This window comes from Entelurus aequoreus, linkage group LG05 (assembly GCF_033978785.1).
Source record: "Entelurus aequoreus isolate RoL-2023_Sb linkage group LG05, RoL_Eaeq_v1.1, whole genome shotgun sequence".
In the NCBI taxonomy this organism is placed as follows: Eukaryota; Metazoa; Chordata; class Actinopteri; order Syngnathiformes; family Syngnathidae; genus Entelurus; species Entelurus aequoreus.
This window is the reverse complement of record NC_084735.1, coordinates 67,267,318-67,295,186: the sequence shown is the minus strand read 5'-3', so window position 1 is coordinate 67,295,186 and position 27,869 is coordinate 67,267,318. Positions and strand designations below refer to the sequence as shown.

At 38.4% G+C, this 27,869-nt stretch overlaps 1 protein-coding gene across 1 annotated transcript in view; it reads right to left on the bottom strand.

Moving 5' to 3' along the window:
- The window catches only part of stk10 (serine/threonine kinase 10), an 87,965-nt gene that overhangs the window by 38,384 nt on the left and 21,712 nt on the right, over positions 1–27,869 (bottom strand). Inside the window, exons 2-4 of the mRNA XM_062048712.1 lie at positions 25,883–26,047; positions 8,057–8,105; positions 7,481–7,630 (exon numbers count right to left, since the gene is read on the bottom strand). Of these exons, the coding sequence (XP_061904696.1) occupies positions 7,481–7,630; positions 8,057–8,105; positions 25,883–26,047 (364 nt within the window). The remainder of the gene's footprint in view (positions 1–7,480; positions 7,631–8,056; positions 8,106–25,882; positions 26,048–27,869) is intronic.

Here is a 27,869-nt window from a genome sequence, read left to right as displayed (position 1 = left end):
GTCTTAAAATGTGTATTCACAAATCCCCACTGATCGAATAATTTGGGCAGTGCCAGCCAATGAGCTAAAAGCCACGGGCTGTCAGCTCAAAGTTGAGCACCGTGTTTATTTTAAAGGGGCCCTAGTATGGAAAACCATTTTTTTCCCCTGATGGTACCTGCTTATGTGTATTTGGGATCTGCATAAGTCCCAAAATTTTGAAATCAAACCCTGAAGCCTTTGGCAGAAATACTTATGGAACAATCTTGCCTTCTTTCCTACTTCCTCCAAACGCTCCGTTTAGAGTAAACATATAAATGTATTTAAATGTATGTAACACCGGCTGTGCTAAAACATCATGTCCACGATGAAACCCAATGAAGGAAAATGCTGTTTTTTGTTTGTTTTAACCATTGCCGTTGTTAGGCCTATTTTAGGGGTGCTATAACCCCCCTAAAATATTCTTAAGCCCCCCTAAATAATTTGGTGTAATATTTTCTTTTCTTTTTTTTTTTACAAATACATGCCGACATATTCATTATAAAATGGCCCGAATATGAGTTATAGTTATCATTATTCACTCAGTTTCCCCTCACTTCATAGCGTAAGGTAGAGAGCCCCTTTAGTGCGTCGGTATCCATTCCACTTGTTCATATAGAAAATGCCCACATCACTCAAAATCCAGTCTACATTTTCTCTGCGACCTTGCTTGCGGTCCTGCAGGTGTGTAGCTTTGAAGCACACAGCGCTGCAGAACAAGAACGTGAACGGATGAAAAATGGACATAAGAAACTTTTTCAAGAAAGTAAGTATTCATCACTGTTTGTATTAACATGTATTAGCTCCACTTTACACCAGGTCTGTGTTTGACAAATAAAAACCTGTCTAGCACACTATAGACAACTTCTGTGCGCGTCGTACATTTGTTGTTTTGCAGGCAAAAGTTACATTCCCGCTCTAAAACAATGCTGCTACTTAGTTAGCTAGTTAGCCTAAAATGCATCATGAAGGTCCTGGTTATTTATAAAGTTAAATGTGCACTCTTTTTTACCATTTGCTATCTTTGGGGTTACTTCCTTCTGGAGCATCAGCTGTGTTTCTCACTTTACACATGGAGGAGAACAAGGGCTGAGCTCAATCACGTATGACTATCATCAGTAGACAATAATAATAATCACTCCACAACCCCTATTAACCTGTAGAGGGGAGAGGCCTCTACTAGAAAAGTGAGTAGGAGAATAATGAAAAAAAAATGTAATAGTTTGTATTTGTAATCTACTTTACATTTGATTCCAAATCTCAAAGCGCTACAGAATTACAACCATTAGCGTTGTTAGGCCTATTTTGGCATTGTAATAAATAAATAAATAAAAAATGGCTTATCGATAAGCTATTTGTTTTATTTGATATATATATACAGTATATATATATATATATGTGTCCTTACGTAACATCACCAGAATGATTGACAATTAGGAGGACCAATAGTCAACATGATCCACAACATCCTCTAGTATACCTTTGGGTCTTTCATATACATATATATATACATATATATATATATACATATATATATATATATATATATATATATACATATAAATATATACATATATATATATATATATGTATATATATATATACATATACATATACATATATATATACATATACATATATATATATATATATATATATATATATATACATACATATATACATATATACATATATATATATATATATATACATATATATATATATATATATACATACATATATACATATATATATATATATATATATACATACATATATACATATATACATATATACATATATACATACATATATACATATATACATATATACATATATATATATATATATATATATATATATATATATATATATATATATATATATACATACATATGAAAGACTTAATATGTATCTCCCTTAGAGATAGGGTGAGAAGCTCTGCCATCCGGGGGGAGCTCAAAGTAAAGCCGCTGCTCCTCCATATCGAGAGGAGCCAGATGAGGTGGTTCGGGCATCTGGTCAGGATGCCACCCAAACACCTCCCTAAGGAGGTGTTTAGGGCATGTCCGACCGGTAGGAAGCCACGGGGAAGACCCAGGACACGTTGGGAAGACTTAGTCTCCCGACTGGCCTGGGAACACCTTGGGATCCCCCGGGAAGAGCTGGATGAAGTGGCTGGGGAGAGGAAAGTCTGGGCTTCCCTGTTTAGGCTGCTGCCCCCGCGACCAGACCTTGGATAAGCGAAAGAAGATGGATGGATGGATATATAAGAAAAACCCAGACACCATCTTTGTAGTCAATTTTCTCCTGTGTGGACTTCCGTCTTCCTTTACAATGAGTGAAGCTGCACGAAACCTTGTGTCTGCAATTGTAAATAATTTAGTTTTTAAGTTTTGTGTTTCTTGTAGAATCTATATAAAGTAATATACATTAGCCTAAAAAGTGTTTCTTCTTGATAATTCAACCTAACGTGTTGGTTGCACTTTATTCAAATAAGATGTGAACACATTGGCCAATAATTGTTATTTACTTAATTGTTTGTATCCATATTTTTTTTATACCTAATTCCCTTACAAGAAATAACAGGAAAATAGGAAACTTCACCTGCATTGTCCATTATCCAGTATTCATTTCACAGTCACATTGTTTTGCTAAAAAGTTACTGAATCGTTTTGGATTGATCGTTCTAAAAAAAATAATATCGATCCTGAATCGTATCGGCAACCAAAAATTCTGAATTTAATGAAATCGTTAAAATGATTCGTTACACCTCTAATCGTTAGCGTGGCTCTCCTCCATCGTTGTGTGCCAAACAAACATTTCCAATTACTTTAAAGAGCCAACACCCAATGCTACCATCGAAAAATAGTGTGAAACTCAAGAATGTAATCATGGCACAAGAAAAGACCTTGGCACGTTGGTCATAAAAGAACCATGACAAAGTGTGGCGCTGTGACGTGGTAGCAGGTAAAGCCAGTTGAACGAGGGGGAAAATAACACCGAAGTGCAAACATTTTGCTGCTGCCTGCATTTCTAAAAATACATCTACAGTATTTCAAGTTGTTCCACTTGAAAACCTAACTATACCTTTATAGATCGGTAGGTTGGAGTTCAAATCCCAGCCGAGTCATACCAAAGACTATAAAAATGGGACCCGTTTCCTCCCTGCTTGGCACTCAGCATCAAGGGTTGGAGTTGGGAGTTAAATCACCAAAATGATTCCCGGGCGCGGCACCGCTGCTGCCCACTGCTCCCCAAGGGGATGGGTCAAATGCAGAGGACAAATTTCACCACATCTAGTGTGTGTGTGAAAATCATTGGTACTTTAATCTTACTTTAATCTTAATCTTTAATATTTCAAGCCTGGTTTTTGCATGTCAACGCTGCCGAAAATGACACATTACGCCAACCGCTTTCTGCTACTCTTTTGGAGCGTTATGGCTTACATGTGAAATTCGCTAGCTACTGGTCCACAACTTCTGCAGTGCAATGTGAAGAATGTGGCGCACTCTTCAAAAACAGACCCATAAAAAATGAGAGCATGTCAAACTTTCAGAGATGTTTTCCCACACATGATGATGCTTTGGTGTGCACTAAAAGTCAAAGAAACAGCAACATATGTGCAAATCTGCAATGTGATGCAACAATGCGATTCATGCTTTTAGTGAAAGACGTGCACATTCTCAAACAAAGCCAGTGAGTAAAGAACACAAAAAAACGCAACGTATTATTACACTTTGTGAAAATTATTTCTGGTTACATGCAGCCGTGCTCGTTTGTCACGTTTGATCAATTGTATCATCTGCCTACACAACCCACGATGGAAACATAAGAAAATGCAAAAAAAAACGCACCGCATTGAATGAATCATCAGTAAGAATCATGCAACAAAAACAACGGAGAAGGAAGAGTTTGCATTACATTCTCAGCTTCTGTGGTGATTCCAGTTCTGTCTGAGTTTAGCTGAAGAAAATTGTTTTGAATCCACACACTCATACTGTATGATTGATGCAGTCACCGTCAATGACATGCAGATCTGAGTGCCAGCTGCATGGTTGCAGTAGGACACATGGTAGCTGTGAATTACAGTAGGAAGGGGATTAATATGGCCCCATTCATCGCAGTTTACCTAAAACATGAAACGTGACGAATTGGGGGTGGAGGAATGCACTATTCACCTTAGCCGCCAGACCCAGTACAGTGTTGAATATGTTAAAATGTGTTTTGTGGCAATTCCAATTTTGACCACAGCGTCAGTTGCTATCAATTTCAGCAGACTGCATTACAAAATGCTTAACCCACCCACCCAGGAATAAGGCCGAATAAGTCCCTTCCCTGCTCTAGCTGGAGTAGTTGTAGCATGTACAAGTCGACACACAGGCTAATATTAGCAGAGCAGTGTTTCCCCACAGCACTGCAAAATGTTTGTGGCGTTGAGTTGGGGGAGTTAGTGACGAAGGGGGTTGGTGATGTCATCTTCTAATTTGCATGATTCGCTTTGCCATTTCTACGGAGACAAGTAGAAAATATGAAAAGCAAAAAAATATATGTTTAGAAATGAAAATGTAGTTTCAAAATCAAGTATTTTTGTCTTTTTTGGTTTGCTGCAAGCAAGACAAAGCCACCTGTGGGGGGTGGAGCACACAAGCACCGGCTGCTCATTGAGGAGAATAGGTGCTTTCATTTTAAAGTCTCCAAAAGTATCACATAGCACCTGAAACGTTTTTTTCAGAATCAGAATGTAGAAGGGTCTGCAATGTTTACCAAAGATTGCCAATATACTTGTGACAATGGGAGGGCGTGACTAGGGGCGTGGTGGGAGCGGGCCGGGGCTCTGTCAATACGACATCATCATATAATTTGCATAATTGGTGATGATGCAAATATTTACCCTAAAAAGGCTAAAACATGTTATACATTTAACGTACATTCCAGACTATAAGCCACTACTTTTTTCATACACTTTGAACCCTGCGGCTTATAAAACGGTGCGGTTAATTTGTAGATTTTTCTTTGTAATCGGCCATAATAAAAAGTAAAAGAAAAACAAGCAGGACAAGTCCACTCACTGCAGGTGCTGCGGTGTCTTTCCATTTACTGGTAATGTTTCTTCCAGCTCTCCATAGCGTTTCTACTTGTCTGGATTCTTCATTCATAACTCCAAACATTTGTAAGTTTTACAGTATAACTAAAACATGTCTTACTTACTAAACCGTGCCATATGTGATGTCTGTAGGAATGTTTTCATGCATATGTGCACGTGCTATGGCAATGTGATGATGCTAGCGTTGTTTACGAGTGTCTGTGTAAGTATTATTAACTTACAACAGCATGCTTTTTTGTATTTTTCAGTTTCACAAATTCCTCAGGAAACTAACCAAAACGTCAAGGTGGAGTTATTAAGTCTGTTTAGCTGATTGGAGAGCTAGGGTCCGCAGCTAGTGGGTCCTTGACGACGACTTCTGTTTTGTTTGATCAGTGGTTTTACTGCAGTGTTACAGACATTAAGGTACGTAAATAAACATTTATAGAATCTTTCTGTGTAAATAACTTATTTTGCATATACGTATATATCTGTGGCTATAGTTATTTTTTTCCCCTAAATTTAGTGGGTGCAGCCAATATATCGGTGCGCTCCATAATCCTGAAAATACAATACTGAAAAATAAATCTGTGTTATTAGTTTTTTGGGGGGTTTTCTTAAATTATATCGTTTTGCTCTATTTTTCAATTATTGCTGTCCACAGGCTGCACTTTGTACGCTGCTGGTTTATTGACATTTATTATTCTACCCTCCCTCAATTTTGGAATTCTTATCCATCCATCCAATTCATTTGCCAAATAAAAACAGTCTTTTGAATTAGAAATGAAAAAAATAACTCAAGGCATTTTGTTGATATTCTCCACAATGTTGTTACAGTAAAACTAAGCACACAAAGAAAAGTACATCTGAAGTGCACATACATGTAGGAATCATGTCAAATGTTTAAGTGTGTTATAAATTGCAAAAAAGCAATAGATTTAAACAGGATGAAGGTTGGCTCTAATGCTGCTAGCTTACTGACAGGCTAACAGAAATGAACAAAGCAAACTTATTCAAAAGTTTTTAAAATGAGGTTTTAAAAAACAAACAGCATCTATATTTCTACTAAGAGGCAATTATTCTCCAAACTCTGTAGAAACAAATACTGACCGCTAACTTTGTACTCCTCAATAAGCACACACGACACTGTGTGTGATCAACTACGGAAGTGTTACTGTTACTGTATCGCAAGAAATTGTAATCAAAATGTTGTTTGTTTTTTCTAATACTTGTGGCGGCCAATTTAATTGTGGCGGCCTGCCACAAGAAGATGAATACACTGGAAACCTATCTACAGTATGGAGCAAAATAATTTACACACCGTCCTGTTATCATGTGTTTATGAGTGAGGGCAACTGGTAGCGCCAAATCCGTTTGTGGTGTTTCAAATTTTGTCGTGGCGGGTCATCACAGATAAATCAATGTGTAAGAAACACCGCTTAGTCGTTTCTGTACTCAACCTGTGGACTCCAGAATATTTTAGTATACTCCAGTCTCCATTTATCTGCAGCAGCCGGGTTTTTCTTGATGCCCTTAGTCTCGTTTTGGATAAAATGTCTCTTACGTGCAAAGAGAAATGTTATAAATCACTGTGAGACTCTCTCTTAAACCTAATACTCAGGTTAGAAATCTAGGGATAACAAATAATATCAGCAGCTTTGTACCAACTAAAACATTGCCAAAATCCAAAGAATATTTTCTGAAGCAGACATAGAAAGACTAGTCCATGCCTTTGTCCCAAGCAGGCTATACTACTGAAATGACCTTCACTTTGGGCTCTCTAAATGGGTTGTTAAGCAGCTGCAGTACATCCAGAATGCTGCTGCTCGAGTCCTGACCAGAACCAGGGAATACAAGCATATTAGTCTAGTGCTTGTATAAAATTATTTTCATGATCTTGCACCAAAAACAAGATCTATGCATGGGTTTTGAGAACCTCAGGAAGGAGTCTCCTACTGGTGCCCAGAGTCAGGACCAAACATTTTTGTTTTAAGGTCCTAAAAACTGGAAGTCTTCTGGAAGAAGTGAGACAGGCCTCGTTGGCAAAGTTCAAAACCAGGCTGAATACACTCTTAATTAGTCATGCATATGACATGTGAAATTATTTCATCGACACTCTTTGATTTTAATTGAATTCATGATTAAAATTATTGGAATTATTTTTTAATTGTGCTCTATAAATAAAGTTGCATTGCCTTACCTCATAGTCTCTGCTTATACCAACAGAAAAATCCTCATGCCAAGTACAACCACTTCAAGCGAAGCAAGTACTCTTCAGTGGAAAATTGTTTTTTAAACAAATTTTGTCTAAAACTAAATTTCCAATTTCGAAAAGAAGTGCATCTCGCGTGCAATCTTTTTAAAAGCAAGACTCACCGAGTTTGATGTCCCCCTCTTGCATAAGGAGGATATTGCCGGCCTTCAGGTCTCTGTGGATGATCTTCATGTAGTGGAGGTATGTCAGAGCCTCCAGCATCTGCTGGCAGACCACCTTTATCTGTGGCTCCGTCAGCCCTCGATCCAACTCTGATGAAAAGAAGATACGGAAGTTCACTCGGGAGGAGGTGGAATGAAGTATTCCAAATGCAAGACTTTGCATATTCAGATAAGAGGGTAGGTGCTGATCTAGTGAGTGAATTCCACTGGCAAAAAGATTAAACAAGGTCATGCTGTGACTAGAAAAGCCTCTCAAGTTGTATTGATGCCGTAATCCTAAGTAAGATAATGTGTGTTTAGTTAGCTGCAGTTGGGGGGACACGCGGATACGAGGATGTGGCTTATATTGTAAAAACAGACGGTGGGCTTTCCCACAGCAAAGGACTCCTCTGTGTCTGCTCGCTATAGCCTTCAAGGCCAATTTGGTCCAGAAGCATTGTTTAAAATGTGGAGAGTACTTGAATAGTGTTAAAGACTCAAGTTAGACAGAGCTGTTAACCATGCAGAGGGACTTACCTAGCATTGTGGCATCAACAGCTCCTCCTGGACAAAACTCAATCATGATCTAAACAAAAAAAGAGAACAAAACATTTGAAACAAATGACATGTGTTGCTAAGACATATAGAAAGACTGGTAAATATAACCTCAGCCTCTTCCAAGTCCTTTTCGCATGTTGATTTATGCAAGTGTTAATTAACATGTGATGTTCCGCATTATATCCCCCAGGAGACGATGGCGTGCAGGTGTTGAAATTGTGTTTGTTTTGTTTGGTTGTTAGTCTAAGCATGGTGCAACTGTATGTGCGCAATACGTATTACTTATTGCTAATTTTTAGTTATTTAGTTTTTTTTACTTTTGGAGCTGTATGTAGAAATGGCGCCGCTGAAGTGACAGTTGGTTGCATCAACTCTGTGCTCATTTACTGTATTTTATGTCCTTTGATGTTTCCCTCTATTTTCCCATGTTTTGGTTTTTTTACCTTATTTTTTGTGGACTTTTTGCATCTGCTCTGCAACCACATCATTTCCCATTGTCGGATAAATAAAGCCTATCCTATCCTATAACTTAAGCATGCTCAAAACAAACAAACCACTGTACAGAAGACAGTGTTTCCCATAAACTGCCAAGATACCTGTGGCGGTGGGGGCGTGGCTATTGGCGTGGTCACCATGACATCGAGTAATTTGCATAATTTACTACAATAATATCATTTTCTCTAAAAAGGCTCAAAAAATGTCAACTTACTAATTAATAATAAGTTTTTTTTAAACGTCCATCCATCCATCCATCCATTTTACAATATAATTACAACACTTTATGTACATATTTATATACAGATTTGAACAATAAGTTATTCACTGAAATATATTTATTAATTGTGGTTCTTACAAATAATATATCTTATAAAAATATAAAAGCTAAAATGTCTCTTAAAGCTCTGCCCCTTTAATTAGTGCATACTAAATAATTTAACGTTAGCCTACTACTACAACCATATTATTTACAAGCAACATAAAGTGAAACAGAGCAGAGGTGTCCTGCCACAGTCAGTAACAAATAAACAGAAAACAGTAGTGGTGGTAGATAGACACAAAGCTTCATCAAACATCTGATCCACTGAACAAAGAGCTCCAAAAATCTTGATCCTACCCTTCTCTTTTGCAAAGTAAATCTGAACAGCCGATATGGGCATCTACATCAACTATATGATTTGCCTGAGAAGCTGGACTGGACAAAAAATAAAAAAATAAAAAACATTTTTTAAAGAAAAACTTTTTTTTTTGTGGCGGCCTTAATTCTTTCGTGGCGGGCCGCCACAAATAAATGAATGTGTGGGAAACACTGGAAGAATAACAATTTAATTATTTCTGCACTATTAAATTACAGCAGCACTTTCAGTACAGCTCCAGTGCATCCCGAAAGTATTGACAGTGCTTCACTTTTTCCACATTTCGTAATGTTATAGCGTTATTTCAAAATTTAATAATAATAATAAAACCCCATAATGACAATGTGAAAATTTTATTCTTTATTTAATTTGTAAGTTTATTAAAAAATAAATTTTTTGAATACAATGCCACAAGCTTGGCACACTTATCTCTGGGCAGTTTTCACCATTCCTCTTTGCCCTTTCCTCTTTGCAGCACCTCTCAAGCTCAATGAGGTTGGATGAGAAATGTTAGTTTTCATTCAAAATGTCTTTGTACATTGGTGCATTCATCTTTTCCTCTATACTGACTAGAATTCCGGTTCCTGCCGCTGAAAAACACTCCACAGCATGATGCTGCCACCATCATGCTTCACTGTAGGTATGGTATTGGTCTGGTGATGAGCGGTGCCTGGTTTCCTCCAAACATGTCGCCTGGCATTCACGCCAAAGAGTTAAATTGTTGTCTCATCAGACCAAAGAATTTTCTTTCTCATGGTGTGACAGTCATTCAGATGCATTTTTTCAAACTTTTTACAAATAAATGGCATTGCTGAGATGGTTGTTCTTATGGAAGGTTCTCCTCCAACCACAGAGGAATGCTGTAGCTCTGACAGAGTGACCGTCGGGTTCTTGGTCACCTCCCTGACTAAACTAAGATGAATGCAGCAATGTACAGATACATCCTGGAGGAAAACCAACACTTCCCATCCAACCCGATGGAGCTTGAGAGGTGTTGCAAAGAGGAATGGGCAAAAAATAGATGTGCCAAGCTTGTGGCATCGTAATAAAAAAAATTTGAGGCAGTAATTGCTGCCAAATGTGCATTAACAAAGAATTGAGCAAAGGCTGTGCATACTTATGTACATGTGATTTCTTACAAATGATGTGTTCTTTTTTTAAATGTTTAATACGTTTGCAAAATAAAAAAAACGTACACTGTTATTTTGGGGTATTGTGTGTAGAAATTTGAGGACACAAATGGATTTATTCCATTTAGGAATAAGGCTGTAACGTAACAACATGTGGAAAAAGTGCAGCACTGTGGATACTTTTCGGATGCACTGTATACTGTATGTCAGCACCAGTGGACACCAAAGTATACGAGTGTGGTAAAGCTTCTACAACACAGTCAGAATAGACAGTGGAGTCCTGCAGTCCTGTTTGAAGCTCGTACAGTAAGTTCATGGTCCAAATATATAATCGCAGTTCAACTGAGAAGCCAAAACACAGAGAAGGGAAAAAAAAAAACAGGACACTCCCTAAAATGGTGTCTTGTTAGCCAACTGTAACCTCTAACAAGCATCTTTCATTTCCTGTCCTCCCCTTTAAGTCTCTGACACACACATACATGGACAAAACATATTTTTTCATCATACCAATGCATTTTGCACTACATCAACTTTGTATAGGTACAGCTTTGAGTGAGTGTGTACTGTTGAAGAACTAGAGTTCCCCGAAACACCTTTGGGTGGTACAGCAAGTTTTGTACGTGTAACGGAAATACAAATGCACAGGAAACTGCCAAAACCACACCAAATTGAACGCGGCAGTCAAAATGTGTCATGCTAACAAATTAAAAAAAACTGAGAACACATTGTACTCTTAAGGAGACAAAGAAGAGACTGTGGCATATAATACTGCAATGGCCAGCGATAAACCGGAGTAACAACGTACTAAGCTAACATTATTTAGGCTACAAAAAGTTCTAATGGCCAAGTTATAGAAACAGTACATTGTGGTACCTGGTGTCCTCAATATGAAAAACGCCTATGGGGACTAGTAGCAACTGGCAAGTATAAGACAGTAACATCGGCAATCATCTATTCCATTAAAGTGCTACTAAAAACAACAATCTATTTCCCAGCTGAGGCGACAGTGATAGAAATACAAACTAACCAATGTTCTCACATATTTACGCCGTGAGCTCATTGGACGCTGAACTCGCTATGACAACACTGTCAAAGCATCAACACTATGCATGGGGTGTGGAGTTTCAGTGCGGACAAAAAGGTACGCAGATGAAAGAGGTTGATGAGATAAAGGCATGCATTCCTTGATACATATGTACTCACTTCAAATTAAAAGCAACAGGACCATGTGATCTGCCAATGCCAAATAATAAAACCTGAAAATCAATGTAATCAATGCACCAACTTTATTCACATAGCACCTTAAAAAGCAACAAAAGCTACTGAATAAAAAAGACAGATGGGCGACTAAAACAACACAAATCATGCACCAGTATACATATATATAGTGTGATAGATATATGTAACTATGTGTATGTGTGTATGTGTTGACATAATTGGTGCAGTTCAGCTAAATGTGTTGGTTTTCTGACATGGACTTGTTTCTTCAGCACTGTCCACACGTTTAAGTCAGGACTTTGAGAAGGCCATTCTAAAACCTTAATTCTAGCCTGATTTAGCCATTCCTTTACCACTTTTGTGTTTGGGGTCATTGTCCTGTTGGAACACTCAACTGCGCCCAAGACCCAACCTCCGGGCTGATGATTTTAGGTTGTCCTGAAGAATTTGGAAGTAATCCTCCTTTTTCATTGTCCCATTTACTCTCTGTAAAACACCAGTTCCATTGGCAGCAAAACAGGCCCAGAGCATAATACTACCACCACCATGATTGACAGTAGGAATGGTGTTCCTGGGATTAAAGGCCTCACTTTTTCTCCTCCAAACATATTGCTGGGTATTGTGGCCCAACAGCTAAATTTTTATTTCATCTGACATCACTTGGATAAAGAGAAGACCTTCTAGAGGAAAGTTATGTGTTCAGATGAAACAGAAATGTAGCTGTTTGGCCATAATACGTTTTGGAGGAATGCAGGTCATCATAGAACTGGCACCCAATGCTATTAAAAAAGTATTGATTTTGAAGAGAGAATTGTTTTGAATCGAGAATCGATTCTGAATCGAATCGTGTGTTGCCCAAATATTCACAGCCCTACTATATGTATATACATATATGCGTATGTATATACATATACATACATATATATATATATATATATATATATATATATATATATATATATATATATATATATAGACACAGATTTACACATATATACATATATAAACATAAATACACACATATGTATATACATTATACATATATACACAATATAAACATATATATGTAGATAATACATATATACATTACACCTATCTATCCATCCACCCATCCATCTAATATATCAACCTTTAAAACAGCTCTAGCACAGAACTCTGGGTAAGTTGTTGTGCAGCAGTGAGGAATGTGTCCTGACCGGTCGAGCTGCAAGCACGACATTTCTAAACTGGGCTGGAACTGTTGTCTTCCGTTACAGCATTAGCTCCTTCTTTTATTTTAAACTGATACGTGTCTAATGTCAATAACATAAAGTGTGTGTGATTTTAATATTTGAGAAGCAAAAGAAAGTATAATGATGGCAGCTGTAATGAGGTTATCAGAAAAAGTGACAAGGCATATGTTGAGCTAACGCAGCAGCGTCCCTATCACTGTAACAGTGCTGTGATTTTATGAAATGTACAACTTCCAAAGAAAAAAACAAACTGCAGTCACCCTAAATTAAATACCAACAAATGAATGGTGTGAACAATGCAGTACACACTCAAGTTTCTGACTAATGTTTTAGTCTAAGGTGTACTAGACCGTGCCAACAAAGGCAAAACATGCTGCTTTCTGTTGAGGAACTGCCGAGCAACCACAGCTCAAAGCCGCTGTTGCATGCAAATTAAACAACGTAGCAATTGTCAAAACAAAACAAAACAATGTTATTGTTTCAACACATAACTGATTAATTACTAACAATGTTGTCAAGGCATGAGCAATAACAGATACTCACTGACCACAATAGTAAGTACACCCAGCTCCTCTAATTAGATCCAGGGGTTGTATTAAAAGATGGGGTCTTTTAAAAAAAAATTCAAATCAGAATCGAAAGTGGAATCAGAACCGAAAAAATCTTATTAATTCCCGTACCTATCAATTAATTTATCAAAGTGCAGTTATCAATCACACCATTGTTTTAATTTTAAGTGGTAACACTATCTGTCAGGAGTTTTACATTACTGTTTATTGTTACCGTATTTTCCGCAATATAAGGCGCACCGGATTATAAGGCGCACCTTCAATGAATGGCCTATTTTAAAACTTTGTTCGTATATAAGGCGCACCGCATTATAAGGCACACCACGTTATAAGGCGCATAGAATAGACGCTACAGTAGAGGCTGGGGTTACGTTATGCATCCATTAGATGGAGCTGCGCTAAAGGGAATGTCAACAAAACAGTCAGATAGGTCAGTCAAACTTTATTAATAGATTACAAACCAGCGTTCTGACAACTCCGTTCACTCCCAAAATGAATAAACAGCTGTTTTATTATTTCCCCCGAGGTAAAGTCAGTGATGTGGTGTTTTGTTTATCTTTTAACAACAGCAAGGTATAACAGTAGTTATATCACATAGTGGAGGGGAACTTTTCCTCGATTCAATAAACACGTAAAAAACAGTCTGATACTGTTACGGTAAATCAAACGTTAGTGCAATCACAATATAGTAACACTCGAAATAGTGCAAAGCAATAACAATATATAAATAACTCAACGTTGCTCAAACGTTAAAGTCACACAACACAACACACAAAATAAACATGTAAAGCTCACGTTATTAAGTTATTCCTCATCCATGAATCCCTCGAATTCTTCTTCTTCAGTGTCCGAATTAAACAGTTGGGCGAATACAGCATCCAACATGCCCGCTGCTGCTCTATTCCCGTGTTCTACTGCGTGACTGATCGCCTTGAGTTTAAACTCTGCGTCGTAAGCGTGTCTCTTAATAGGAGCCATTTTGGGGTCTTTACATAAACAGACAAATGGACATGAAACGGCACGCCTCGCGTAGTCATATATCCCAGCATGCACCGCGCGCTTCTTCTTCTACGGTAAGCAGCCGCCGACTTCACTTTTCCCCCGTAGAAGAAGAAGCGCTTAGTAGAAGAAGGTCTCGTAGTTGCGAGACCTGTTGTGGCTCAATATCGGTCCATATATAAGGCGCACCGGATTATAAGGCGCACTGTCAGCTTTTGAGAAAATTGGACGTTTTTAGGTGCGCCTTATAGTGTGGAAAATACGGTACATCCCTAATTTGGGTTAATCATGATTAATCACAGGTTATTACTTGCATAATTTAAAATAACGGAGAAAAAAAAAGCCAAATATTAAATCATAAATGCAATTTTATTGTCAGAACTACATACAGGACCATTTTTAAATAGTTTTACTTGAATGCACTATTATTTATTTGCTCAAAACTAAGTAACAGTCCCATCAGTTGGAGTCTCCACACTCATATGTGCATGGACTTATGCATTGACTTGATAACTGAGGGTATAACCGTCAGACTTTCAGGTAACCATCTGTGGTTAAGGTAAAGGAGCATGTACGGTCTAAATAAATTGCATGATTAATCTGCGCATATTAATGATTAATGCAATATCATTTTTAAGAATAATCACATGAGTTAACTATTTATTTTTGACAGCCCTAATTTTTTCCCCCTTTTTTGATGTATTTATCTAAATAATTAATTTCAAAAAAATTGTAAAAAAAAATACAAAATGTATGTTTATAAAATGTAAAAAAACTAAAACTATTGTGTTATCATAAATGATTGAAGATTAAACAGTGTTTGTTTTGAATGTGGCGCGCATTGCACGGTCAGTGATCACGTCACACGCCAGTGTGAGGATAGTGAGAGCGATAAGCTCTGCGCCCTTCAAAACAAACTCCAACGGAACTTTAGATAAAACTGACATCATTAGTTGGTATTTCGGCGACAAACCGCACGGTAATGGCGGAGTTAGCGAAGATGCAGGTGTCATGCACACTGCCTGGCCATTTCACAGTCACATCCATAAAGCAATATTGTTAGTCACATACTGCATGTATCACATCCACAGGAGGAAGGGACAAAGTTTTTTGGTAAATAGAATCACAGCTGCGAAAGTTCTCTTGCCGTCTGAGAAGTGTTGTATCTGAAATAACTGCAATCGCGTGTTTCCTTCTCTTAAGGTATTCATGTGTGATTTTCACAAGCGTCTGTACATGTAGAAGGAGAAACACGGCATGTCTGGATGACTTGCCTTCATCTTTTTAGCTTCGGTTGTTATGAAGCTCGCTGTGGCGCGGTCTTTCTGGCATCCCTTTCTGTGTGGGCGCAGTCTTTCTGGCGTCACTTCCTGTGTGGGCGTGGTCTTTCTGGCGTCACTTCCTCTCCGAACTCACTTTGTAAACGATCAATGAGTCCATACAAAGCTAAGTGCCGGAGATTCAAGAAATACACGGCTGACTTACCCGTGTAAAAATGTGTCAGAGGAGAAGGACCTTAAACGCTGGTTTAGTGTGGCTGAAACGGGGCTTAGGCTAAATAATTATTTGTTTAAGGGGTTAAACGACTTAGTGTAAACATGGCCAGAGACACATAAGCACTTTTTCTCTTGAGGTTTTAATTGCTGCTGTACAGAGGCAGCAATAAAGCCCCTTTAAAGCCTTCTTTAAATGTTGCATCACATTTTATGATCCTTTAACAGGACTCGGATGAGGCAGACATATCATTTTGAAAGGCAGTATCACAATTATCCAGTTATTGAGATACGTTTGTGGATAAAAGTTGACTTTGTGCCATTGTATTCAAGTAACTTCTGAGTGTGTGCTTGTTCTTCTTAGTGTGCTGATGTCCGCAGTACCGTCACCACGCTAAAGGCCAATGCTTTCTCACGCTGTTCGCCCCACAACCAGAAAAGGGAACACAACCTTCTCGCTCTGCTTGCATCTCCTGTGTCTGTCTTACCGGACTGGTCGGACATGGAAAGTCTCATTTTATCCCTGCTCAATTCGCTTGTTGCACTTTCATGCATGGCATCATGCGAGAACTCGGCATTCCTTATACAAGCTAATTTCTGCCAGCATGAAAGGATTAACTGCCAGTTTTGCTTTTTCTTTGTAATTGTGGGAAACAATTTAAACGTGAAATCCTGCATACATGAAGTTAAGCCTGCTCTGAATGAAAGCAGCAAGACTCCATTGTCAATATACTGTAAGAGCTGGCACTTGTAATCAAAGTCCAGATACCAATTTAAAAATGTTCTAGTGGTTTACAATTAAGGGAGTGAACTTATTTTTTACACTTAACAATGTTATATAGTAGTGTTGTCCAGATACCAGTATTTTGGCACCGGTACTAAAATTATTTCGATACTTTGATACTTTTCTAAATAAAGGGGACCACAAAAAATTGCATTATTGGTAATATTTTAACAAAAAATCTTAGGGTACATTAAACATATGTTTCTTATTGTCCTTAAATAAAATAGTGAACATACAAGACAACTTGTCTTTTAGTAGTAAGTAAACAAACAAAGGCTCCTAATTTAGTCTGCTGACATGCAGTAACATATTGTGTCATTTTCCATTCTATTATTTTGTCAAAATTATTAAAGACAAGTGGTAGGAAATTAATTATTAATCTACTTGTTCATTTACTGTTAATATCTGGTTACTTTCTATTTTAACATGTTCTATCTACACTTCTGTTAAAATGTAATAATCACTTATTCTTCTGTTGTTTGATACTTTACATTAACTTTGGATGATACCACAAATTTGGGTATCAATCCGATACCAAGTCGTTACAGGATCATACATTGGTCATATTCAAAGTCCTCATGTGTCCAGGGACGTATTTTCTGAGTTTATAAACATATTATACATTTTAAAAAAACGAAAGAAGATGTTTTGATGCCAAAAAATATTGACGTAATCATAGTAGTATCGACTTGATACGCTCCTGTTCTTGGTATCATTACAGTGGATGTTAGGTGTAGATCCACCAATGGCGTTTGTTTACATTTTGACGCCGGTGAGCTACGGTGTGTAGTGAAGCATGTTTAGCTATTCCTCGTCCTGCAGGGATGATACTTGTAAGAAACATACTTTATTTGTCTCCATGGAGGCGAGGATTAGTGATTTAGAAGAAGTTAAAACACTGCCAACAGCGGCTGGACTTTAGGCGCTAACTAGCTAGCCATGTCTTAAAGCAGTGGTCCCCTACATTTTTGTAGCTGCGGACCGGTCAACGCTTGAAAATGTGTCCCACGGACTGGGGGGGGTTTTTTTTTTTTTTTGTCATAAAGAAATACAATCATGTGTGCTTACGGACTGTATCCCTGCAGACTGTATTGATCTATATTGATATATAATGTAGGAACCAGAAATATTAATAAGAGAAAGGATCAACACTTTTGTGCGAATGAGTGTGAATGAGTGTTAATGGAGGAGGAAGGTTTTTTGGGTTGGTGCACTAATTGTAAGTGTATCTTGTGTTTTTTATGTTGATTTAATAAAATAAAAAAATTTAAAAATATATTTTTTTTGTTTTTTTAATTTTTTGTGCGGCCCGGTACCAATTGGTCCACGGACCGGTACCGGGCCGCGGCCCGGTGGTTGGGGACCACTGTCTTAAAGCACCTCTTCCTGAGGGCGTTTCAGTGTTAAAACTTCACCTTTATCGTTAGTTTTTAAGCCAAAATGCATCCGTTTTCTCTTTTCTTTCTACACACAGTGTCTGTTTGTAAGTACTCCGTGATTGTGCGCTATCGAACATGCTCGTCTGCTCGTAAACCAGCAATGACACGATGTGATGACGACGGGGGTGCGGGGGTGTGGGGGACCGGTACTTTTCAGAGGTGGTATAGTACCGAATATGATTCATTAGTATCGCAGTACTATATTAATACCGGTATACCGTACAACCCTATTATATAGTAACAAAATGTGACACACGTGCAGCATATTAGGATTGCATTGAGCATTATTGTTGCATTATTGCACTATGTTGAGGGGGTCTCTACATTACAAGTAGCAGAAAGTTGAGGGAATGACTATGGGAAATCCCAAATGGCGTCTGGAAGTGAGATGTACTGAGGAAGCATGTGGCTTGAATAGGGCAGGCAAGGATGTTTGTTGCACAAACTAACCGTCACAATGAATCCAGCTCTGACTGGGGGGCAGTGGGGGTGGCTAAGGAATTCCAGCTATGGCCAACAAAAACCATGACAACATGACAATTCTGGGAGGCTGTGACACAGCTGTGCTCACTTTTGACATTAAAAACATTGTAAACACACAGCAGCAACTAAATGTGGTAATTTTTTGAACAACCACATTTAGTGTGCATTCTGTTATTATGTGTACTTACTGTGCATGTATATATTTCAATAGAATATAAAACAGAAAATAAAATATATTATTATTATCGTGTTTATTGTTATTATTTGATGGGATGCAGCATTACAAAGACAACTATCTTTAGCCTTCTGGCTGGCTTGTAAACCTCCAGAATAATTAAGGTCCTGGCACAGCAAAAAGTCACTATTTTCCTTGGCCAGAAGAAACTGGAGGTTGAAAAATTTATACTTAAGAAAAAAATAACTCAAGAGCAGCAAACGGAAAGAGATCCACAGCACATTCCTGTTGTAGCATCGGAAGGGGTGTGGGGGGCGGGGGGAGACCCGGTCACCTCAGATGCATTATGTTACCCATGGGATTCTGTTTTTTTTACCTTTTGTTATCGTTCACATTCAACAGACTATTCATATGTAGGAGAAATATGACTTAGACGACATGTATGCAGTTTTTTTCAACTTGTCTTGTGCTCTATTGGCCACAGTAGATTTGGACAAAAACATACTCTCAGAAATGTAAGCGATAAACTGCAATTGATAAAATCACAGAACAAAATGTGGAGGTTGTGAATTATATTTGTGAGAGCCCCTATGGGTGGCGCTCGAAACGCTTTGAAAGACAAGCTACATTTAGAGAGACTGATTTCCGTGATGTCCTCTGGCTGACACAAGTAACATTATCACGGACGAGGCTAAACATGTTACACACCGAGTAACAGGACAAACACGACGTCATGCTAATCGCTAAGGTAGCTGCGAAGCGAGCTTGAAACAATACAAGAAAGAAGTGCTTAGTAAACTTTAAAAAGACTAGAAAGTGAGCAGCTCTTAACAGGCTAGCAATTGCATTAATAAAAAATTTACTTAATATTAGTAAAATAATATAACAATGCTCCGTTGTTGTGTAGCCGCCAGGCATACACGAAAGGGGAGGGCAGATCGAGTCAATAACAGTATAGTAGTGTTGATACCAAGGGTAATATCAGTATATGATAAATATTACAGTGATTAGATCAATATTTGTACTATCTAAGGCTGAAACGACACGTCGACGTAGTCGAGGTCATCGGTTACGTAAATACGTCGACGCCGTTTTTGTGCGTCGACGCGTCGCATATTTACGTCACACTACCGTCATGGCGAAGCGCAAAGCAGACGATCAAAGCAGACGATCAAAGCAGACGATCAAAGCAGACGATCAAAGCAGACGATCAAAGCAGACGATCAAAGCAGACGATGCGAGCGAGGGGGAAACAGCACGCCAAAAGTGGTCAAAAGTGTGGGAGTATTTCAATAAACGGCCTAATAATGTTGTTGTATGCACACTGTGTCGAGCGGAAATGGCCTATCATAGCAGCACAACGGCTATGAACGAACATTTGAAAAGAAAACCATCAACCATCAACTAGTCAATCGTCCGCGTTAGTATACGTTGTCATCATTACACAAAAACATGAATGTGTCATTTGTATCTGCTAGGGGTGTAACGGTACGTGTTTTGTATTGAACCGTTTCGGTACGGGGCTTTCGGTTCGGTACGGGGGTGTACCGAACGAGTTTCTAAGCTAAAGCTAACTTTAGCTGCTAAAGTCTTAACAAGCTGCTTCGCTCCTTCTGCCTCTGTCTCAGCACGCAGCATTGTCCCACCCACACAACCATCTGATTGGTACACACAAAGCATTATCCCACCCACACAACCATCTGATTGGTACACACAAAGCCTTATCAGCGAATCAGCAGTGCGTATTCAGAGCGTTATCAGCCAATCAGCAGTGCGTATTCAGAGCGCATGTAGTCAGCGCTTCAGCGTCGAGCAGATAGGTGTTTAGCAGGTGAGCATCAGGCAGGGGACTCTCCCCAAATTATAATAAACACCTCCCAGTCAACTACTAGTAACATCACTATGAGCCCGTTGACCTTCTAGGAATATAAACTGTAGCTCAGCTCACTCGCAGTCCTGGCTTGAGGTGAAGGCTAATTAGCTCTCAGTTCCAGCCACATCGACCCCTTTTGAGCGCCTATTTTCAGCTGCTGGGAATATTGTAAACATGAAAAGAACCAGAGCATGTAGACATGCTAACCTTTCTTCATTACAACTGTTAAACACTCACTGGAATGAGTAGAATTGGTTATTGTGTACTGTGTTGGACTGGATGTTTATTTTGCACATTTTAAAAGCAATACTTAATGTTTACAGTGCTCCAGAATATTTAGATTGGCACTTTTTTGTATTGGATGTTTATCTCTATTTTTGCACATTTTAGCAAATAAGCAATACTTTCACTTTTGTTGAAATGTTTACACTGTTGTTAGAGAATATTTCATTTTGCACTTTTTTGTATTGGATGTTTATCTTTATTTTTGCACATTTTAAAGCAAAATAAGCAATAATTTTACTTTTGAAATGCTTATACTATTGCAGAATATTAAGATTTGCACTGTAAGTTGACTTTTATATTTGCACATTAAAAAGCAAATAAGCTACATTTAATTTCGTTAAATGTTAAAAGTTTTAAATGTTTACATTGTTACAGAAAATTTAGTCATGTTGTTGTCAATGTTGACTGAGTGGCCATACTTCTTTTTTTTTGTAAATAAAAGCCATGCCTTTTGAAAAAACGGGCCTACATTTATTTTTTCATCTTCATTTTAAATAAAAAAATAATCGGTAAAGGAAAAATAATCGATAGATTAATCGAAAAAATATATATATAGATTAACCGATTAATCGAAAAAATAATCTATAGATTAATCGATAGAAAAATAATCGTTAGCTGCAGCCTTAGTACTATGACAAAATCATTTCATGTGTGTTGTTTAAAAACTCAGGGACCCGTTATCGAGACCACTATAGTAAAGAAAAAGAGTTGGTTCTTTATTCGAAACCCTCGGAACGAATCCCGTCCTGACCAGAAATGCTCCGTGAGACATCACAAGAAATCAGTCACGTAGCTCGGTCATTAAGCGCAGATAGCGAAAGCAGGAAAAAAATGGATGGGAAAAAGTGCTCCAAGGTGTAATAAAGTTCAAAACAAAAGGTATAATCCAATGAATAACTTTACTGGGAGATTTGAGCAGACTACAAACACATGACGAACACTTTTACGACCAACCGGAAACATAGCAACGCACCTCCTTTACGGCAGCTGTCGCAACGTTCTTATAGCAACCGCAGCACATACATATATGACGTGATCTCCCTTTTTCAACTTTTGTTTTTCTTTCCTTGTAAACAAAACAAAATCACACTGTATATGTGTTGTCTGTCTAATTATAAATAATGCAGACGAGGCGTGTTGGCTGAGTTCTTGACGTTTACTTTCACGGGTGACGACATGCAACAACACTTTTCGGGGCTACCGCGCATGCTCGTCACTCCCGTTGCATGATGGGTAGTGTAGTTGTTATATTCCCTAGCTCAGGGGTCGGCAACCCGCGGCTCCGGAGCCGCATGCGGCTCCTTGACCACTCTGATGCGGCTCAGCTACATGCATGCCGAACCCCTCGATTTTCCCAGGAGACTCATGGATGTCAGTGTCTCTCATTGACTACTCCCAGGGAAAATTAATCCTATTAATACTCTAATTACTATATAAAGGGCGTGCCCTAATTGCCCTGCAGTAATTGTCCTCTATAGCATTTACTTACAGCGTGCCAGGCCAGCCACATGTTGTATGTTGTTACTACTTGCTCTCTCAGGAGACAGCAAAGCATACTTACTCATCAGCCACACAGCTTACACTGACGGTAGCCGTATCAAACAACTTCAACATTGTTACGTTACAAATATGCGCCACACTGTGAACCCACACCAAAAAAGAATGAAAAACACATTTCTGGAGAACATCCCACTGTAACACAACATAAACACAACACAACCATTACCCAGAATCCCATGCAGTCCTAACTCTTCCGGTCTACATTATACACCCCGCTACCACCAAATCCCCCCACACATCAACCCCCCCCCCTCTTCGTGGTTGGTTGAGCGGAAGAGTTAGGGCTGCATGGGATTCTGGGTATTGGTACCGTCAGTGTAAGATGTGTGGCTGCTGAGTTAGTAACCTTGCTGTCTCTTACGTGAGCAAGCTATAGCTGCATTCCACTTGTGGCCGAGCAGGTACACTGATTGGGCAGGCTGTATAGGGCGCCAAATGCAGTGTCATCACACTCTGATGTTCGGGAGTCTCCCGGGAAAAATGAGAGGGTTGGCAAGTGTGACGCAAGCGACATTCATCCAAAACTCGCGGGCTGCACTAACATCAAATTCCCACATTAAAGTGCGTGCCGGTGCGTGTGTCTGAGACCCCTGGTTAACATAGCACAAAGCATGTAAGCTTTGTATGCGGTGTTTTTCATTTTAAATTTTAAAAACATCTTTGTGGCTCCCATTACTTTCTTTAATGTGTGAAACTTGCCAAAATGGCTCTTTGAGTGGTAAAGGTTGCCGACCCCTGCCCTAGCTCATAACATCTTTCCCCCTATAAAGAAATAATGTTAATCAATCAATGCAATCAATCAATCAATAAAGTGTATTTCTTTTTTTAGCTTTAACTTTTCATTTTTTTAGCATTGTAACCACATTTGCAAACAACTTTTCTCTTCATAGAATTTTCTTTCAATAAAGAAATAAAGTGCAAAAATGTCAAAGCATCATAACAAACAGTTATGTCAAATAGCAGCAGAATTGCACTTTTTGGAGAGCTGTATTATTTCCAGTTTTGTGCCCAAGGGACTGATTTTATTTAACACTAGTATTATTTATATACCTATAGTGATCACAGAGACACGTTGTTTTTGTGTTACCTTATATATTTGTTTTTCTGAAAAATCCCACTTAATATACTTTGGGTAACAACAGTCAATATTTTTTATTTTTTATTTTTTTAGGGGGGCAACAGTCAATATTTATTTATTTTTTTAGATTAAATTGTTTTCTTATATAATAAAAGTGAGCTTTTGTTAAACCAAATATTGTGTGTTTTTTTTCCATATAAAACAACCTATCTGGACTCGATAAGAGAATCGATAAGGAATCGGTTCGATAAGAGGATTCGATAATAGACTCGAACTCGATAATTTCTTATCAAACATCATCCCTACTTCTTCCTACTCCTTTTCGAACATGTTGAAAAGACAAAATGGAAATTGTGATGTATCATGTTGTATGCTTGCATGTTCGAAATAAACTCAAACTCAACTCAACTCAACTACAGGTGAAGCTTACTTTATTCTTGTTATTTCTTGTAAGGGAATTATCTATGAATAAATTATGGATACAAACATGCAAACAACAATCAATGGCTAGTGCATTTATGTTATTTCAATGAAAGTACAGTAAGGGACGGCGTGGCGAAGTTGGTAGAGTGGCTGTGCCAGCAATCGGAGTGTTGCTGGTTACTGGGGTTCAATTCCCACCTTCTACCTTCCTAGTCACGTCCGTTGTGTCCTTGGGCAAGACACTTCACCCTTGCTCCTGATGGCTGCTGGTTAGCGCCTTGCATGGCAGCTTCCGCCATCAGTGTGTGAATGTGTGTGTGAATGGGTGAATGTGGAAATACTGTCAAAGCGCTTTGAGTACCTTGAAGGTAGAAAAAGCGCTATACAAGTATAACCCATTTATTTATCATTTAAGTTTAGATTTACCTGCAATATAAAGTTCCCTGACTCAGCTATACAGTCACTTCCGTTTTGTGAGTTGCGTCTTGTGTGGCTTAAAGTTGTGTTGCGGCTTAAAATCATTGTGTCGTGTTGTTTGTATTCGTTGTGGCTTTTACAATCGTACTGTAGCTGAAAGTTGTTGTGTTGTAATTCATGATATTGTCTTGTGGCATTTGCGTTTGTTGAGACTATCTCAGCCACCGTAGTTTTTCAGCATTTTTGTTTTGATGACGTCACACACAGGCGAAATAAACTTAATGTTTAACGTCCTTACTTTTAAAAGTGCTTAACTTCATATCAAGTCTGTCGTTCTTAAATCCAATGTTTTGCTTTTTCTTGTACCGATAAAATAGATCGATTTCCTTTTAAAACAAAGGAAGTACATTTTAACAGAAGTGTAGATAGAAACATGTTATAACAGAAAATAACCAGATATTAACAGTAAAAATCAACAACTAGATTATTATTAATTTTGAATAATAATAAATATGTATAATCATCAGACAAAAATGTGACATGACTAAGCCATAGTCATACACACACAAAAAAATTTGCATAGTTGCATAAAATAGTGTTGCGGCTAATTTGACTCAACACGGGAAACTTCACCCGGCCCGGACACGGAAAGTATTGACAGATTGATAGCTTTTTCAGATATTACCAGTAAATTAGCAAGTAGATTATTAATAGTTTTGAAAAAAATATTAAAGATTTATAATCGTCAGACGAACTGTCTATTAGGGCTGGGCGGTATACCAATATTAAAGTTAATACCAATATATTTTAGAAAGAGATATATATTTGAGACAATACCGCCATACAGGTATCTTTTGATGTGTTTTTGTATCGGTCGTTTAAGGCCGGTGCAACGCACCGCTGCTGAGGGGCCCGGCAAGCACTAGAGCTGAAGAGGGGTCCGGCGCACAAGAAGGGTCTAGCGCGCATCCGGCTAATATGACTACGGAGACCCCGGACTGTTGAACAACTTAAGCTGTACATCAAGCAAGAATTGGAAATAATTCCACCTGAAAAGCTTCAATATTGGGTCTCCTCAGTTCCCAGTGATGCATGGTTGGTTATGGTTTGAATTCATATCCAACAATTGGGAGAACAACTTTATATATTGTCAATATCGGCTGCTGAGTTTAATTTTTTTTAATGTTTTCTGCTAGTGGTGTGCCTTGAGATTTTTTTAAATAAAAAAATGTGCCTTGGCTCAGAAAAGGTTGAAAAACACTACCCTAAAGGAGTGTATTAAATTTGGTGGAGTGAACACCGTAAAGTTACCTTTGGTGTTTTGTAAAACTTATTGAGTTGTGTGAGAAAACTTCAAATCAGATAAGACGTATGGGCTCAAATCATGTGGTGTATTTGTCAAAAAAAACATAGGTGTGTATGTATTTAGTAAATGTTTACCTTTTTGTGTGCAATGTGTACAAAAGTCACATTATACATTAGTCAGCATCACCCATGGTGTCAGCGCCACCTACCCAGAGATGGTTGTTGAAGTAAAAGGCGTCCAGCAGCTTGACAATGTAGCGGTGGTCGCATTTAGCCAGGATTTCGATCTCCACCATGTAGTCCTCCAACTCCTCCTCACATTTGGTCTGGATCACTTTGGCTGCAGCCAGAACGCCAGTCTCCTTGTTGCAGGCCTGGTAAGGACACCATAGTGACTTTATGTTAAAGATGGGCCACATCGCATCAATGTAATTCATTTTCTTAACTTGGAGTGTGGAAGTAACCAGTGTAAAAATGCAGGGTGGGTATTTCAGGATGCATGCCAGTGTGCATGTGCCCCTACTCAAACTATTAAAGGCTGACAGCCTAAACAACCTATTGGCTTCTGATGTCTCCCTGTCTTCTTACAGGAGCTGTGAGAAAACATCTGGATCAACACAAGAAGGTCGCAGCTACACACTCCGTTACCCATCTCAGCACACTGTGTGTGTGTGTGTGTGTGTGTGTGTGTGTGTGTGTGTGTGTGTGTGTGTGTGTGTGTGTGTGTGTGTGTGTGTGTGTGTGTGTGTGTGTGTGTGTGTGTGTCTGCTAGCCGCTCCAACCCGAGCAACACATAGTGCGCGTTAACAGTACATCTCCTCCAGGCCATCAAACCGTCAGTCTGACAGTCGGCCACTCCGTTAACAAGACTCGAAAGAGTAAACACTGGGCCACCAGATACTTTCACTCCTCTGTGAGCATCTCAACCTTCTGCTGTAAACCCCCACTATCTCGTGACCGATTTTTTCAACTCCCTTATTTTTAAGGCCACAGTGGATGATGCACAAGTACTTTTTAAGGAAGTTTGTTCTACTTCAATAAAACTATTCAGTCAACAGAAACCAATGCAGGGCTGCACCTTTGTTTGCTGTGAATATTTTAATACCGCGACAATGCATTTGTAGTGTTCTGGCTAGGGTTGTTTTGTTTAGGGTTTTATGCTTTCGGTTCCGATCAATCATTAGTGAGATCGGTCGATAACAATTCCGATCATGTATTAACTATACATTTTTAAATTTGTTCATTGTGAGTGGCATTGACAGTTTTACAAAATCAACATATTTAAACCAGTTATTTTTTCTCTTTCATTACATACAATTGTTTGTGCAAAACAAAGTCAAAAGTACACAAAAACTAAAAAGTAAAATCTACTAATTCTCTGAAATCCTTTGGTTTTTAACCTTAAAGTCTTCCTAAGTCCAGGGAACTATTTTCTGTTACTAAATGACTTTGAATAAATAAAAATATCAACCTAATACCTCTAGTATCGATCATATGCTGGTAGTCTACTCCAATTTATAGATCAGTCCACCCTCCTAATACGTATCGTTGCAGTTATATCATCCTCTCCTCTTAATTGCTTACATTCTGCTGCCACGCGGTTCCATCTACACTTCATACACTTCACTAAGCACTTGTTTCTCGTGTTGTTTCGAGCTAGCTTAGCAGTTAGCTTAGCTATTAGCAAGCTACTTTGAAAATATAGTACTACAAGTTACTTTCGATTAAATGTAGCTAGGCTACAGGGGAAGCTATCCCCGGAGAATTGTAGCAAGCTACACTGCAAAAGTAGCTTGCTACATCAAAGCTACATTTAACAGCATGTATATCTATGGGCCCACATGTATAAAATCAATCAATGTTAAGGTAACTCAGAGTGTACAAATGAACCCAATAAGGGTCTATTACTATTAACTATCTGTCATTCAGCTGGGCACACCTTACAACTACCTCTAGGGGTCCCCACACCCCACTGTATGTATTTATTTAGTTTGCCTTTTCTTTGGGCCACCCCTATAAATTCATTTTCTCTGCCTACAGTGAGAAAAAACCTTGACAACAAAAAAACAACGACTTGTGTGTTGTTTGGGAACAGTTGGTAATTATGTGGAATAAAACTTTTCATGACCTCAAATCACCTTAATGTGTGTTCCTAAATTTGTGTTGGACATCTTAAATGAAGAGAGCAGTTATGAT